We start from the raw sequence: 18,119 nt of genomic DNA on the forward strand, positions 1-18,119 counted from the left end.
TACAAATAAGACATGTGCAGTATGCATAGGAATTTGTTTGTAATTTTTTTCCAAATGATAATTCGGCCCCTCAACAGTCTGAAAGATTGTGGACCGGCCCTCTGTTTAAAAAGTTTGGGGACCCCTGCCATAGATCGTTGTACATGGAAATAATGGTAGTAAATAGTTTTTGATTTATTAAATAGTTATATATTACAATTATATATTTCTGTTATTTAAACTATATATATTGTGAAATTATGTTTTTTCTCTCTCAAAGTGACACACCACCCAAGTCATGCTAGGTTTTTTGGTGAATTTTGACACACTAAGTGCAAAAGGTTGCCCATCATTGACCTAGCAGATCATAAAAAGCTGTGAATAGATAAATTGGTACCGTTTAGCGGGGAGATATTTTAATGGCACCATAAGAAAAATGTAAAGAAAATTGATTCCCTTGAATCAACAAAGCCGTAATCCACTATTACAATACTGAAGTAATCATAAACATAGTGAACCTATGAGCGAAGTTGTGGAAGTCACGTACTCCCAGGATCGACAGCTAGCACAGCGGATTAAGCCGCCAGCTACTGAAAATCTTGCCAACCAGAAGATCGGCAGTTTGAGCCATAGGTCGGGATGAGCTCCTGTCATCAGCCCTAACTTCTGTTCACCTAGCAGTTCGAAAACCACAACGTGAGTAGATAAACAAGTACTGCTTTGGCGGGGGGTAAAAAGTGCCCCTGAAAAACATGCTAGCAAAAATTTGATCAGGAAGGCATTCATGGACAACAGCCTCCTCGGTGTGGAAAATGGACAACAGCACCTCCCCATGGCCGAGTCAAGCACAGCCTCCAGATGCCGGAGATGAAAAAAAAGTGGGAAGCCTTGCCTCTGTCTATGCCAGTGATGGCCAACCTATGACACGTGTGTCAGCACTGACACGCCTAGGCATTTTTGCTGACACGCTGCTGCATGCAGATTGATTGGATGACTACGTCTTTTGTGGCCAAATTTGATGTGATTTCATCCAGTGGTTTTGTTGTTTACTCCATGGGAATTATGCACATTACATTTATATATACAGTAGAGTCTCACTTATCCAACATAAATGGGCCGGCAGAACGTTGGATAAGCGAATATGTTGGATAATAAGGAGGGATTAAGGAGAAGCCTATTAAACATCAAATTAGTTTATGATTTTACAAATTAAGTACCAAAACATCATGTTATACAACAAATTTGGCAGAAAAGGTAGTTCAAAATGCAGTAATGCTGCATAGAAATTACTGTATTTACGAATTTAGCGCCAAAATATCACGATGTATTGAAAACATTGACTACAAAAATGCGTTGGATAATCCAGAACGTTGGATAAGCGAGTGTTGGATAAGTGAGACTCTACTGTATATCATTCTATTATTATTCTATTATTATTGTAGTATATTCTCATATTATTACTATTAAATTATTATAATAATATGATATAATATGAATATTATAGTATTCATTATTCATGACTACATTGAAACTAGAATAGAGAGAAATCAGCATGGAAACTGCAAGAGGTACCATAGATTGTTGTACATGGAAATAATGGTAGTAAATAGTTTTTGATTTATTAAATACAGTTATATATTACAATTATACATTTTTGTTATTTAAACTATACATATTGCGAAATTATGGTTTTTTCACCCAAGTCATGCTAGGTTTTTTGGTGAATTTTGACACACCAAGTGAAAAAGCTTGCCCATCATTGGTCTATGCACTGTCTGCCTTTGTTGTGGTGTAACGGCATTGGATGTTTGCCATGTATGTTTCTGTAATTCGTTCTGAGTCCCCTCGGGGAGACAGAGTGGAATATAAAGTATATTATTAAAGTTTACAGGGGAGGAGCCAGATGAAGAACCATCCAAAGAACTCAACAGCATTGCAGGCAGATAATAATATGTGCATGTTACAATGGCTATGAAGGTGGACAGATAAGAGGTCACCAATCACCATGGTATCCATACCAATTCACGCACATGTACCTTCCAAGGAAACCAACCAACAAGAGTCCCATGGCGATCGGCAACTATATCTGGAACTACATCAGGACTATATCTGGAATCCCTAGCTACAGTCTGATACATGGGTGGTGGATATTCGGTTATTCTAACTCAAGGTCCGAGTTGAGCACTATCCACAACTGAGCAGCTCTATTTAGTATCCACTCTGCTCATCCCATATACAGGCAAAGGGGTAAAAAATGTGCCCTCAACATAGTCTGCTTCTCTTATTGATCTCTGACTGGACTGCCACATCCAGAGGATCAAAAAAGATTAATGATTTTTGGATGGAAAACAACCATACTTGGCCACGTTGTATAGTATAGGCATGGGACCAAATAATCGAAGTGCATGACTAACAGGTTGGATGTTTATTTGAAAGGCAGTTTGTATACAGGACTTTTTATAAATCTTGTAACTGTGGTCAATAGCTCAGCCCTGACACTGAGCTTGTTTGGCTCTTTGTAACCAATAAAGCAGTATGTGTGAAATAAGGCAGTACTGTAGCACGTGTGAAAAAGATCATAGGAGTCCTCATGGACAGGAAAGTGAACATGGGCCAACAATGTGATGTGGTGGCAAAAAAGCCAATGGGATTTTGGCCTGCATAAATAGGAGTATAGTGCCTAGATCCAGGGAAGTCATGCTACTCCTCTAGTCTGCCTTGGTCAGACCACATCTGGAACACTGTGTCCAATTCTGGGCACCACAATCAAAAGGAGATGTTGGGGCCGGGCTGTGGCGCAGGCTGGTGAGCAGCCTGCTGCAATAAATCACTCTGACAATGAGGCCATGAGTTCGAGGCCAGCCCGTGGCGGGGTGAGCACCCGTCAATTAAAAATTAAAAATAGCCCCTGCTCGTTGCTGACCTAGCAACCCGAAAGATAGTTGCATCTATCAAGTAGGAGATAAGGTACCACTTATAAAAAGCGGTGAGGCAAATTTAACTAATTTACGATGTTGGAATGAGGACGTGCGTTCAGAGTGGATGATGAAGCAGCTGCTCCCCCCTGTGGCCAGAATCGAACATCCCCTCAGGAGAAGGTTAAATTGCCTCTGCGTCTGTCTGTCTCTGTCTCGGTTCTATGTGTATATGGGCATTGAATGTTTGCCCTATATCTGTATAATGTGATCCGCCCTGTGTCCCCTTCGGGGTGAGAAGGGCGGAATATAAATACTGTAAATAAATAAATAAGTAATAAGTTGGAATGTGTCCAGAGGAGGGCAACTAAAATGATCCAGGGTCTGGAGAACAAGCCCTATGAGGAGTGTCTTAAAGAGTTGGGCATGTTTAGCCTACAGAAGAGAAGGCTGAGAGGAGACATGATGAGGGCCATGTATCAAGATGTGAGGGGAAGTCATAGGGAGGAGGGAGCGAGCTTGTTTTCTGCTGCCCTGGAGACTAGGATGTGGAACAATGGCTTCAAACTACAGGAAAGGAGATCCCACCTGAACATTGGGAAGAACTTCCTCAATGTGAGAGCTGTTCAGCAGTGGAACTCTCTGCCCTGGAATGTGGTGGGGTCTCCTTCTTTGGAAGATTTTAAACAGAGGTTGGATGGCCATGTGTCGGGGGTGTTTTGAATGAGATTTTCCTGCTTCTTGGCAGGGGGTTGGACTGGATGGCCCATGAGGTTTCTTCCAACTCTACGATTCTATGATTCTAGTGGCAAGCGTGTCGTAATCTCCTGAAATGGCTTCTCTCCTGTGACCAGGGAGGTACATCTTTCGACTGGAGCTCTTTCCATGTCTCTTGGTGTTGAAATGCTTTCTCCTTGGCCGTGCGTTGCTTGGTGTCGACCGAGGTGGTACTTCCGCTTGAAGCTCTTGCCACACTCCAGGCATCTGAACAGCTTCTCCCTTCGGTGGGTCGCTTGATGACGGGTGAGGCTTCCTTTCTGGATGAACCTCTTCCCACACTCCAAGCATGTATACGTTTTCTCCCCGGTGTGAGTGGCCAGGTGGTACGAGAGGTTTCCTTTCTGGATGAACCTCCTCCCGCACTCCAAGCACTGGTACGGCTTCACCCCTGTGTGCGTCGCCAGGTGGTGCCTCATGTTGCCTTTCTGGATGAAACTCTTCCCACATTCAGGGCATTTATATGGTTTCTCTCCTGTATGGATTCTGAGGTGTTTCACAAGGTATGACCTCCACTTAAAGTCCTTTCCACACTCGTAGCACTGAAACAGCGTCTCTCTCGTTGATGTCCTTTCGTCTGAAATCAGGCACTTTCTCAAATGGGCAGTGTGTACTTTGAAAGCCTTTTCTACCGTGAGCCTTTTTCTATGAAGATTAAGACTAGATTTAGAGCTGAACCTTCCCTCGCATTGGAGACAAAAGCACTTGCTTCTTTCCTGGGTTATGTCTTGGAGTGAGAGTTTGCAGACACACTCGTCCTGAGAAGCAGGGCTTTCGTCCTCTCTAGTTTCTTCCGTTTTTGTTCTCTGTCCTTTCATCTGATCATATTTTGCTCCCAGAAGCAAAGGTTCAGATGGTTTCCCTTCATCTTCACTCTTTTGTTCATCCTCACCTGAAAATATGAAAAATTAAAAAAGTCACACCTGAGACAAGAAGTAGAAACTTTAGTTTATGAATTTATTAATGGATGCTAGTTTGTATCATTATGAGGATGCAACAGAGAAGAGAAATGCTTTGGTCGGTCCTCATCTGTAATACTACGTCCAGTTCTGGTCAACAAAATTAAAGAATGATGTCAACAAGCCAGAATGTATCCATAGGAAGGCAATTGAAAGAGTTAAAGGTCTGGAAGCCAAGCCCTTTGAGGAGTGGCTGAAAGAGATGAGTTATGTTTACTGTCAAGAAGACAAGGTTAGCAGGGGACATGACAACGATGTTTAAATACTTGAAATGATGTTAAATTGAAGATGGAGCCACCTTGTTTTCTGCAAATCGCTTCAGCCACTGCCAGAAGGAACAGAGAGTTTTATCTATGCTGATGATTGTGCCATAACTGCACAAACAGGGAGCTTTGAAATGGTTGAACAGAAGCTCTCTGAAGCTTTAGGTGCTCTTACTGCCTATTACAGGGAAAACCAGCTGATTCCCAATCCATCTAAAACACAGATGTGTGCTTCTCACCCCGAAGGAGACTCAGGGCGGATCACATTACACATATAGGCAAACATAGGCTCCGAGCGGGCCTCGAACTCATGACCTCCTGGTCAGAGTGATTCATTGCAGTGATTCATTGCAGTGATTCATTGCAGCTGCTCTCCAGCCTGCGCCACAGCCTGAGCCTAGGATTACCTAGGAAGGAATCCCACTGGAGCACTGCAGCACACTAAAATACTTGGAAGTCACCCTGGACTGTGCTTTGACTTACAAGAAGCACTGCTTGACTATCAAGCAAAAAGCGGGCGCTAAAAATAATATCGTATGCTGACTGGCACAATCTGGGGATCATAACCAGACACAGTGAAGACGTCTGCCCTTGCGTTTTGCTACTCTGCTACTGAGTACACATGCCCAGTGTGGAACACATCTCACCATGTTGAAAGAGTGGATGTGGCTCTTGATGAGACAGGCCACCTTATCACAGGATATCTACGCCCCACACCACTGGAGAAATTATACTGTTTAGTCAGTATTGTACCACCTGACATCCACCTGGAAGTAGTGGCCAGTAATGAAAGAACCAAGTTAGTGACATCTCCAGCCCATCCCCTGTTTGGATATCAGTCAGCATGCCAACGCCTTAAATCAAGAAATAGTTTTCTAAGATCTACAGAGATACTCGCAGGAACACCTCAGCAAGTGAGAGTCCAAAAGTGGCAGGCTAAAACCCAGAACCTTAAGCCATGGCTGATAACGAATGAAAGACTCCCTCCTGGGCACACAGAAGACTGGGCAACTTGGAAGGCACTGAACAGACTGCACTCCAGAACCATGAGATGCAGAGCCAACCTTAAGAAATGGGGCCATAAAGTGGAGTCCACGATATGCAAGTGTGGAGAAAAACAAACCACAGACCACCTATTACAATGCAGCCTGAGCCCTGCCACATGCACAATGGAGGACCTTTTTATATCAACAGCAGAGGCACTCCAGGTGGCCAGCCACTGGTCAAAGGACATTTAGTATAATGCCAAATTTTTAACTTTGTTTGTGTTTTTAAATATATTAAAACCATACCCTTGATTTGCTTCTGACACGATAAATAAAACCTGGTTTTCTGCCGCTCCATAGACTGGGACACAGAGTAGTGCATTCAAATGGCCAAAAAACAGATTCCACCTAAACATTAGGAAGAACTTCCAGATGATAAGAACTGTCTGACAGTAAAAGCTGTGTCAGTGCTTGCAAATTACAGGCAGGTGCCATTAATGTGATGAAGGGGCTGCTCTTCCACCAGTTTTTCTTACTCATGAGGCTAACTTGGGATTGCTTGTGCAAAAGTGCGGACCTCTCCTTGAATGGGTTGCTGTGAGTTTTCCAGGCTGTATGGCCATGTTACAGAATCATTCTCTCCTGACATTTCTCCCACATCCATGGCACACATCCTCAGAGATTGTGAGGTGTTGGAAACTAAACAAGTGGGGTTATATATACAGTAGATTCTCACTTATCCAAGCCTTGCTTATCCAAGTTTCTGGATTATCCAAGCCATTTTTGTAGTCAATGTTTTCAATATATCGTGATATTTTGGTGCTAAATTCATAAATACAGTAATTACAACATAACATTACTGTGTATTGAACTACTTTTTCTGTCAAATTTGTTGTATAACATGATGTTTTGATGCTTAATTTGTAAAATCATAACCTAATTTGATGTTTAATAGGCTTTTCCTTAATCCTTCCTTATTATCCAAGATATTCGCTTATCTAAGCTTCTGCCGGCCCGTTTAGCTTGGATAAGTGAGACTCTACTATATATATGTGGAATAATGTCTAGGGTGGGAAAAAACTCTTGTCTGCTTGAGGCAAGTGTGAATGTTGCAACTAGCCACCTTGATTAGCACTGAATGGCCTTGCACCTTCAAAGCTTGGCTGATTCCTGCCTGGGTGAATCCTTTGTTGGGAGGTGTTAGCTGGCCCTCCTTGAATCACTTTTGAATGTACACAAAGACTCCTTTAGCTCTTTCACATGTTCCACATTAATACATTTTCCATTCTTTACATTTATCAGCAGCCCAAATGCATGTGCAAGTTCAAATAACCTGGATTCCACTTTTCAACCAAGGTGACTTTCGTGAATTGAATCGATCAAGTCCAAGGAAAGGGGGAGGCTCACCCAAAAAGGACACGGTCCCCCAATTCTCCGTCATGATTTCCTCGTGAAGCCTCCTTTGGCTTGGATCCAGCAGGGCCCACTCCTCTGCAGTGAAATACACAGCCAGCTCTTCGAAGGACACCTGAATGACGAAAGAAATGGACAGGTGAGCAGAAAGTGCCCATGCAAGTCTCAAAGGCAAAAATGCTGTACCTATAGAATCCATAGAATACAGAGCTGAAAGAGACCATTTGGGTCATCCAGTCCAAGCATAACATCTAGGCACCGAAGTTGGAAGATACCAAAGCACCTCTCTATCTGTCTGTCTTGTATGTCTAAAAACTGCATTAAATGTTTGCTGTGTATGTGTGCCTAGTGATCCGTCCTGAGTCTCCTTTGGGGTGAGAAGGGCGGAATAGTAATGCTGTAAATACTGTAAATAATAACTCCAAGCCTCTTCTGTCATGAAGAAAAAAACACAATCAAAGCACCCCCAACAGATGGCCATCCAGCCTCTGTTTAAAAGCCTCCAAAGAAGATGCTTCTACCACATTCTGTTTGGAAAGTTGAGAGGACAACCCTTCTCAGCCCACCATGGATCGTACCTGCTCCGGTTTTGAAGAAGCCGTTCTGAGATCATCACACCAAAAAGACTTGTCTGTATTTAATGGCTGTGCCTTTATTGCAATTCCTGTGAGGAATGGAAAAGCCAAATGGGAAAGTTATTTATCGTGCTCTCTGCCTCTGATTCAACCCATACACATAAATTAGTCTGTGCCTCTCTCTCTCTTTCTCTCTTTCTCTCTTTCTCTCTCTCTCTCTCTCTCTCTCTCACACACACACACACACACACATCTGGAAGGGAGCAATGAATATTTGAGCCTTGGGCAATGGCTCTGGAGACCAGGGTTCAATTCCCTGTTCAGCTTGGAAACCCATTGGGTGACCTTGGGCGAGTCACACCTTCTCAGCCCCAGGAAACCCCATGAAAGGTTTGTTTATTCCTGGCAAGATTTCTGTAGTCATAACACCAGATACATATTTTGAACTATCTAAAAAGACTTGTTTGTCTTTCAAAGGTCACAGAAGGCAGAACATCCCCGTTTCCCATCATAGTCAACAAAACAACAACAGACTTTTTTGATAGGGCTAAAAATATTAACAAATAAATTAGAAATATATGAAGGGAAGAAAAAAAACGTTTTCCTGTGATCTAAAATTGATCTTTTGTCAAATTGCTTTTCTGGGTTGCTGTGAGTTTTCCGAGCTGTATGACCATGTTCCAGAAGCATTCTCTTCTGACGTTTCACCCACATCTATGGCAGGCATCAGCAGAGGTTGAGAAGTCTGCTGGAAACTAGGCAAGTGGGGTTTATATACCTGTAGAATAATGTCCAGGGTGGGAGAAAGAACTCATGTCTGTTTGAGGCGAGTGTGAATGTTGTTATTGGCTACCTTGATTAGCATTTAATAGCCTTGCAGCTTCAAAGTCTACCTGCTTCCTGCCTGAGGGAATCCTTTGTTGGGAGGTGTTAGCTGGCTCTGATTGTTTCTTGTCTGGAATTTCCTTGTTTTCTGAATGTTGTTCTTTATTTACTGTCCTTATTTTAGAGTTTGTTTTCATACTGGTAGTCAGAGTTTATTCATTTTCACTTGCATAGTTTCCAACTGACGTCACAACCTTTGAGGATGCCTGCCATAGATGTGGGTGAAATGTCAGGAGAGAATGCTTTTGCAACACTGCCAGACAGCCTGGAAAACACACAGCAACCCAGAAAAACGATTTGACAAAGATCAGTTCTAGATCATAGGAAAACTTTAGATTTTTTTTCTCTTGCCTTCAGATATTTCAAATGTATTTGTTATTATTTTTAGTCCTAGCAGAAAAGTCTGTCGTTGTGCATGGCCAAGGATTCTGGCCATGAAAGTCTTCGAAAAATAAATTATTTTTCCTTTTCTTTCGGTAAAGGTTTCCCCTGACGTTAAGTCCAGTCGTGACCGACTCTGGGGGTTGGTGCTCATCTCCATTTCTAAGCCGAAGAGCCGGCGTTGTCCATAGACACCTCCAAGGTCATGTGGCCATAGGCATGACTACATGGAGCACCGTTACCTTCCCGCCGGAGTGGTACCTATTGATCTACTCACATTTGCATGTTTTCAAACTGCTAGATTGGCAGGAGCTGGGGCTAACAGCGGGTGCTCATTCCGCTCCCGGGATTTGAACCTGGGACCTTTTTGTCCGCAAGTTTAGCAGCTCAGCGCTTTAACACACTGTGCCACCAGGGGCCCCTGTCCTTTCCTTTAGCTATTTGAAATTGCCTGGTATATTTTTTTCAATCCTAGCAGAAAAGTTGATGATGATGATGACGATGACCCACTTTCTTCCCAGAACGTACCCAATGCGCTGGGTGCTTTGTCCCCATCTTGTTCGAGGCACTCGGTCTCCGAATTAGATTTTTTCATCTCAGCCGTCTCTTCCACAAACTTTTCCTGCTCCAAGAGAAACAGGAAGATAAAGGGAGAAAAGTAGAATTAGAAATGGATAGAAGATCTTTGGGGCCCCTGGTGGTACAGTGTGTTAAAGCGCTGAGCTGCTGAACTTGCAGACTAAAAGGTCCCAGGTTCAAATCCGGGGAGCGGAATGAGCACCCTCTGTTAGCCCTAGCTCCTGCCAACCTACCTGTAGCAGTTCGAAAACATGCAAATGTGAGTAGATCAATAGGTGGAAAGGTAATGGTGCTCCGTGCAGTCATGCCGGCCACATGACCTTGGAGGTGTCTACGGACAATGCCGGCTCTTTGTCTTAGAAATGGAGATGAGCACTAACTCCCAGAGTCGGTCACGACTGGACTTAACGTCAGGGGAAACCTTTACCTTTACTAGAAGACCTTTTCAGTGGTTGTTCTCAGACAGACTTTAGATTTCCTTCTATAGAGAGACCAGGATAATCTCTTTTCCATCTGGAACAAGTCTCTCTTAATTGAAGGTTGCTTAGCATTCTTACTACTGGATAAACACAGATGTCTATTCTAAACAATGTAATGAGCTATACAATGCTCAGTCCTATGGCATATAACACAAAAGTATCTTACTCAATATTGTAAATCAAACATGATGATATAAGTCTCTGCAGTCCTAAAAGGATGTAATTGGCTTAAAGGCAAACCGATTCAGAGTCTCTGCAGTTCTGGAAGGATTCCTCAGGACTCCACAGGTTTAGAATCAATGGTAAAGCCAAGGAGACAGAATCAATGCTGATGTAGATCCTGAGTAGCTGGTTATTGACTGGAGTAGGTGGTAATATAGCCGTTTAATAGGTATGTCCAAAAAATCGTTTTGAATCTTATATCGGATTTATATCGGATTTATATCAGATTATTCTCGCTTTTTGAGACGCATTCCGAGACGTTGTCTCACAGCGCAACCGGCAATGTAATTTGAACCATCGTTGGCCCATTCTCTAATTGTCTCTTAATGCTTCATTAATTTTTTTCCATATTATTAAAAAATGATCTAGCTTTCAATTTCGTTAAGAATAGTTATTGCTGGATCATAGCATACCTTTGCAGAATCAGTAGTCTATTTCATTAAGAAGGCATTGCCTTTCAGGCTTGTGGGATCACATAGCCAGAAACACCATTGGTTTCCAGAGTTCTTGCTTACAAATATAGCAAGGGAATTTATAGTTTTCAAAGTATCTATGCACTCCTTGCCAGGGCATTGCTTGGCGTGGTCACTGGTCCAGTGTATTATAAAAAGTTATGAAAATTCACCAAAAATCATAGGAGACAGGAAACGTTCTGCAATTTGTTGAGCTAAGAGTGTTGAATGTGTTCTCCCACTGTACCAAATTTGATGAGGATAACTCAAGAAATGAGGGCGGGAGAGCCCTGTAAAAGCCCCCCCCCCCGGTTCCTATTTTTGGCGATTGCGCATGCGTGTCCGCCATTTTAGAAACATTTAGAATCATTAAGAATTTTCGGAAATATCCGAAATTTTTGGGTGAAAAATTCGGAAATACTTTCTATATCGAAGCGCCAGCGCCCCCTACTTTAAAAACGAGAATTGAAACATTTTTTTCATCGATTGGACATGCCTACCGTTTACAACTGGTTCCCGGGTTTTATCCCAGTTTCGATAACCCTTCTTCTGGTAAGCAACAAATGTTTTATAGTTTCTTTATTGATGGCTCTGCTTCAGGTATTCTTAACGGAAATACAAAATAAAAGGACATTTGTCTAATGTTGTGCTCTTTATAAGATATAAAACATAAATTATATAGACCTTGTGAGCACTGATTTTGTGAATGTAATATGTATATATTGTGTACATACATATTGTGTACTACTTATGTTTTGAACCATCATTGTGTTTTGTATAGCTCATTACATTGTTCAGCATTCTTGCCAACAAAGATCCCTAACTCTGTGAAATGATGATCTTGCAAAGCTCTCACCTGCCTCTCTCCCATCCTTTTCTCCGCTGCGTGGCTGAGGAGGAATCCTTCTGCCAGGGCCACGGCCTGGGCACTGCTCTCTGCCCCACATTCCCGGACCCAGCTCTCCATTTCCGCAGGAAGGATGGCCAGAAATTGCTCCAGCACCACCAGGTCCAGCATCTCCGCCTTGGTGTGTCTTTCTGGCTGCAGCCATTGCCGACAAAGGGAATAAAGCCGGCTGCAAACCCTCCGGGGCCCCTCCGTCTCCTTGTAGCAGAACCTCTTGAAGTGCTGGCGCTGCAAATCTGAACTGAACGCATCCATTTCCAGGTTCTTCTGTGTATTTTCTTCCTCAAAAGTTCCACTAGGCTGAGTCTCAATGAGAGGAGGGCATTTTCCAAGCTTGGGCCCAACAAAGTCTTGCTCTTCCATCTTTCCAGCTAGGTTTTCCTCTATGGCTAGGCTCCCCTGCAAGGCAAACACATTGGGACTTGAAAGGAGGGAAAATATCTACATTTTTATACATTTATAATAATAATAATAAAACTTTATTTATATACCGCCCTATCTCCCGGATGGGACTCAGGGCGGTTTCCAGTCATAAAAACAACACAAACATTACATAACAACATAACACATTATTAAGCAAAGTAAAATAATACAATTATAGCAATTATTAACACTTACATGACCAGATCAAGGGGACGGGAACCATAAGCCCAATATATTAAAATGTATCATTTTAGGCTAAGGAAATCTTGTACAATATATTTTATACGTATACAGTAGAGTCTCACTTATCCAACATAAATGGGCCGGCAGAATGTTGGATAAGCGAATATGTTGGATAATAAGGAGGCATTAAGGAAAAGCCTATTAAACATCAAATTAGGTTATGATTTTACAAATTAAGCACCAAAACATCAGGTTATACAACAAATTTGGCAGAAAAAGTAGCTCAATACGCAGTAATGCTATGTAGTAATTACTGTACGAATTTAGCACCAAAATATCACGATGTATTGAAAACATTGACTACAAAAATGCGTTTGATAATTCAGAACGCTGGATAAGCAAGTGTTGGATAAGTGAGACTCTACTGTATACATTTTATACATTTTTATCCATTTTATAAAACTGCTGGAAATGTAAACATCAAGAAGGCTGTGTTGTCGAAGGCTTTCATGGCCGGGATCACAGGGTTGTTGTATGTTTTCTGGGCTGTCTGGCCATGTTCCAGAAGCATTCTCTCCTGACGTTTTGCCCACATCTATGGCAGGCATCCTCAGAGTTGTGAGATCTGTTGGAAACTGAACAAGTGGATTTTATCTATCTGTGGAATAATGTCCTGGGTGGGAGAAAGAGTTCTTCTGTGTCTGAGACAGGTATGAATGTTGCAATTCGCCACCTCAATTAGCATTGAAAGGCCTTGCAGTTTCAAAGCCTGGCTGCTTCCTGCCTGGGGGATAGTTTGTTGAGAAGTGTTAGATGGCCCTGATTGTTTCCTGTCTGGAATTCCCCTGTTTTCTGAGTGTAGTTCTTTATTTACTGTCCTGATTTTAGAGTTTAGCTGATTTCAGGGCCAGCTAACACCCAACAAGAAGGCTCATATTACCACATGTGGTGGTCATGTGAGGAAACAGAAAAATATTGGAAAATGATCCACAGTGAATGTAAAAAAAATAATAATACTACAAGTAGACTTTCCAATGAATCCAGAAGTACATCTATTAGGAATGTTTGATGCAGAGTTTTTCAAGAATTCTAATACAGATAAATTGTTTACTTTTTTCATAACGGCAGCTAGAATGGTCTTCGCGAAATTTTGGAAGCAAGATCTAACCCCTACAAAAATACAGTGGTTAGACAAAATAAGAGAAATAAATAATATGGACAAATTGACCTTTCTGTTAAAACAAAGTAATGGAAAGGGAATGAAAATGACAGACTGAACTAATTTCAAGGACTATTTAAAAAAGGATAAATAAGACATGATTATAATAAGGTATAAAAACTGAGGAAAAGAATAAGTGATTTCCCCCCCCTTTTTTTGGAAAGAGAGATAGGAACATGGACTCTCACCCAGAGTTCCTATAAAGGGAAAAGGAAGAAGAATGGAAGTCAACTAATTATTATTATTATTTTATTATGACATAGCAAACAAGATAGATATGCTGGATTTTTATTATTATTATTATTATTATTATTATTATTATTATTATTATTATTATTATCATCTTTTCCTTTTTTAATAGACTTTTTTAAATTATACGCTTCTCTTATGCTTATTATTTCTTTCACACTCCTATCCTATCTATAATTTGTTCTCACTCTTTTGCTGTATATATCACTTGAATTGTCAATAAAAATGTTTTTTTAAAAAGAAAGGAAGGCACATAAAGGCAAGCACGATGCTAAATGAAAAGCAAGCAAGGGGTGTTAACCTGGAACCATGCTTTGCAGAAACAAGCAACACTTAGAATCATAGAATTGGAAGAGACCACATGGGCCATCCAGTCCAACCCCCCTGACACGCAGGAAAAGCACAATCAAAGCACCCCTGACAGATGGCCATCCAGCCTCTGTTTATAAGCCTCCAAGGAAGGAGCTTCCACCAGACTCCGAGGCAGAGAGTTCCACTGTTAAGCAGCTCTTACAGTCAGCAAGTTATTCCTTATGTTCAAGTTCACTCTCCCTTCCTATCATTTGAACCCACTGCTGTCACATTAATATGATGTACACATTTGATAAATGTGGATTTAATATGTGTGGGTATGGATGAAACTGTATGAAAGTTCAAGTTGGGAGTTGAAGTCCAAAACATCTGGAGGACCAAATTTTGCCTATGCCATGAGGCTTGGGAAAATTTGAATCATCAATCAGTCATGAACTTCACTACGGGCCTTTGTAGACTTTTGCGTCTGTATTAATAATCTTACTATGAAACCGAATCCCGCAAATGATGTACCATGTTGGAAAACAAACGGTGTACCATGTTGGAAAACAGCCAGGAGAACGGATCAGGGATGGAAAAAAACAAGACTTTGCTCACGTGAGTTTGAAAAAAGGCTTTCCTTCTATTCTCACTCAGTAGAGAGGAACTATGGAGGAAAACAGCCTGCGGGATGATGTGTTCGCTTCAGATTTACGGCGCCGACAACTGAGGCAATTCTACTACAAGGAAGCAGAGAGCACCTGGGGGCTTTACAACCAGCTCCCCTTTGTCTGCTGCCAGTGGCTCAAGCCAGCAAGGCAGAGCAAAGCTGAGATGGTGGTGGACCTGGCAGAAGGCTTCAAAGAAAACACAAGCCGCAACAGTTTCTAATTTCCTAACATTGGCTTCAGCACTGACAGACTTCTATCAGTCAGGGCCCCCTGGTGGTGCAGCGGGTTAAACCACTGAGCCGCTGAACTTGCTGACCGAAAGGTTGGTGGTTCGAGTTCGGGGAGTAGAGTGATCTCCGACTGTTAGGTCCTAGCAGTTCAAAAACATGCAAATGTGAGTAGATCATTAGATACTGCTCCAGCGGGAAGGTAACAGCGCTCCATGCAGTCATGCCGGCCACATGACCTTGGGGGTGTCTTTGGACAACGCCGGCCCTTCGGATTAGAAATGGAGATGAGCACCAACCCCCAGATTAGACTTAATGTCAGGGGAAATCTTTACCTTTAACATTGGCTTCAGCACTGACAGATTTCTATACTCGAGCGCACTCAAGGCTCAACAGCTTTCTCACAGGCTCAAGGCTCAACCTCCTCCTCACAGGCTTAAGGCTCAACTGCCTCTTCACAGGATCAAGGCTCAACCGCCTCTTCACAGGCTCAAGGCTCAACCGCCTCCTCACAGGCTCAAGGCTCAACCGCCTCCTCACAGGATCAAGGCTCAACCGCCTCTTCACAGGCTCAAGGTGCAACCGCCTCCTCAAAGGATCAAGGTGCAACCGCCTTCTCACAGGATCAAGGATCAACCGCCTCCTCACAGGCTCAAGGCTCAACCTCCTCCTCATGAGCTCAAGGCTCAACCTCCTCCTCACGGGATCAAGGCTCAACAGCCTTCTCACAGGCTCAAGGCTCAACTGCCTCCTCACAGGCTCAAGGCTCAACCGACTTCTCACAGGATCAAGGCTCAACTGCCTCCTTACGGGCTCAAGGCTCAACCTCCTCCTCACGGGCTCAAGGCTCAACCAACTTCTCACGGGCTCAAGGCTCAACAGCCTTCTCACGGGCTCAAGGCTCAACAGCCTTCTCACAGGCTCAAGGCTCAACCGTCTTTTCACAGGATCAAGGCTCAACCTCCTTCTCACAGACTCAGGGCTCAACTGACTTCTCTAACTGTCATCCTGATTCAAGCTGAACATTCTAAACTGTCACTGAGTCAGTCACGTGACCTGCATCCCCTCTCACTGCTTTTGGTATATAGAGATGAGGTAAGTGCAAACTACAAATAAATATAAACTTCAGGTTATTAAACAACGTATCACAAACTTCACATCGAGGAGGCTTGGGAAGGCTGCTTCCTCCAATAATAGTTTTATTCGCCTTTTCCCCTGAAACACAGCCTACACAATACTTGGTACTAGATGATGGTCTCCCACCCAAGTACTCACCGGGGCTGCCCCTGCTTAGCTTCCCAACTAATATGTGGCATGGAATTCCCAGAGACGTTTTTGCTGATCCTTGGGGCAGAGTCACACTCTCTCAGCCTCAAAAGGAAAATAAATCCAACCTTCTTCTGAACAAACCTTGCCAAGAAAACCCAGAGTGGACTCAAGAATAACAATTGGAAAGAGGAAGAAAAGAGAGGAAAGGGGTGGGGGGTAAAGAAAAAGAGTGGGTCAAAGAAATCAGCTCCTTTTTGGCCCCATATTCTCTTTCTTCCCAATTTTCTTTTGCATCTTGCAAGGAGGAAAAGGAACAAGCAGAAGCTGGAACCCCCCCCCCCCCTTTTATTCTTTTCCCTTCAGACTCTGTGCCCCCCACTTTTCCCCCTAAATAACCCTTGCAATGGGGAAAACAATTGTTTTTTTTTTCTTTTTTGCAAATTCCTCACCTCCTGGGCTCTATTCGAAGGCTGGGATGGAGCCAACCAACTAAGGGTGAATGGGAGAGGAAGAAGGCACCCCTACTGCAGCAACGTGGTCTCTCCTTCTCTTAAAGGGGCCGCTGCTATTTTCCCCCCTGCGCAAAGGTGCATCTCCACTGTAGAAGGAAAGCAGTTTGATACTATTTTAACTGCTGTGGCTCGTGGCTGTGGAATCCTGGGAAGTGTGGGTTGACAAGGACTTTGGCCTTCTCTGCTAACAAGTGTTGGAACTTCCCCAAACTACAACTCCCAGGATTCCTTTCCCTAGGAGATATGAAATGGAGCAGACAAAAGGGCTTGGCATCCTTGCTATCTCATAGTTTGGTGTGCACACATGTGTTTCATGCTTTAAATTGTTAAAAAATAGTGTGTATAAAATTACTTCCGGGCTATGGTGTTATCGAGCAATGGTGTTATCTAGCCACAATAATCCCCCCAAAGATGTATAATTCAGAAAGGGCTAATAAATAAATACATTATGTTTAAAAGACCCTTTCCAGACTTGCGCAAGTTCAAAGCATCAGAAGATTGAGACTGAAACTTCTAACTCTATATCTAACCCTTTCATAAATTGTATCTGTTCTTCATGACTTTCTAGATATCTTGTATCTTTCTGCATGCTGGTATCTATTTCATATACAATATATGGGAGTCCCCCGGTGGTGCAGCGGGTTAAACCACTGAGCTGCTGAATTTGAGGACAGAAAGGCTGGCGTTTCAAATCCAGGGAGTGGTTTGAGCTCCCACTGTTAGCCCCAGCTTCTGCCAATCTAGCAGTTCAAAAACATGCAAATGTGAGTAGACCAATAGGTACCGCTCCAGTGAGAAGGTAATGGTGCTCCATGCAGTCATGCCGGCCACATGACTTTGAAGGTGTCCACGGACAATGCTGGCTCTTTGGCTTAGAAATGAAGATGAGCACCAACCCCCAGAGTAAAACATGATGAGATTTAATGTCAGGGGAAAACCTTTAACTTTACTATAAAATATCGTATAAACTTCTTTATCAAAATGTAACCATACAAGCTCTGAGACATTCAACTCTTCTAAACTCTGCTGAGGAATTTCCTAAAAACAGGAAAGTTGAGTAAGCCCCTCTGGCTGTTTCCCAGACAGATAATCACTCAAATCCACTGTTCATGTATATGCAGAGATCGGTGATTTTCTTCCCAGTCAGACCAGATAAACCCAAGTCTATCTAGTTATATCAGTGGTTCCCAACCGGTGGTCCGTACACCAGTGGCCCCCAAGAACTAAAATTTGGTCTGCGCCCTCACCATTATTACACCATTGCAACGAGAGCAACTGGTCTCACGAAACCCTCTTATAGTGA

The 18,119-nt window shown here is 42.7% G+C and overlaps 1 protein-coding gene across 1 annotated transcript; it reads right to left on the reverse strand.

Annotated features, from left to right (window-relative positions):
• Nucleotides 1–1,576: 1,576 nt before the first annotated feature.
• LOC103278081 (zinc finger and SCAN domain-containing protein 31) lies at nucleotides 1,577–16,927 on the reverse strand. The gene is made up of 6 exons (XM_062973473.1): nucleotides 16,754–16,927; nucleotides 11,722–12,171; nucleotides 9,662–9,755; nucleotides 7,871–7,956; nucleotides 7,287–7,407; nucleotides 1,577–4,563 (listed from the first exon to the last, which is right to left on the reverse strand). Exons 2-6 carry the CDS (start codon nucleotides 12,133–12,135, stop codon nucleotides 3,689–3,691), a joined length of 1,590 nt encoding a protein of 529 aa, XP_062829543.1. The 5' UTR covers nucleotides 12,136–12,171; nucleotides 16,754–16,927; the 3' UTR covers nucleotides 1,577–3,688.
• Nucleotides 16,928–18,119: the final 1,192 nt, after the last annotated feature.

This window comes from Anolis carolinensis, chromosome 2, assembly GCF_035594765.1.
Source record: "Anolis carolinensis isolate JA03-04 chromosome 2, rAnoCar3.1.pri, whole genome shotgun sequence".
In the NCBI taxonomy this organism is placed as follows: domain Eukaryota; kingdom Metazoa; phylum Chordata; class Lepidosauria; order Squamata; family Dactyloidae; genus Anolis; species Anolis carolinensis.

What these genes read in the sequence shown, in the direction of transcription:
- LOC103278081 (XM_062973473.1), bottom strand. Translation starts at nt 12,135, where the DNA reads ATGGAAGAGCAAGACTTTGTTGGGCCCAAGCTTGGAAAATGCCCTCCT. An exon ending in AAAGGATGGGAGAGAGGCAG is followed by an intron (nt 9,756 to 11,721) that starts GTGAGAGCTTTG and finishes CTCTTGGAGCAG; the next exon opens with GAAAAGTTTGTGGAAGAGAC. An exon ending in GGGGACCGTGTCCTTTTTGG is followed by an intron (nt 4,564 to 7,286) that starts GTGAGCCTCCCC and finishes TCATATTTTCAG; the next exon opens with GTGAGGATGAACAAAAGAGT.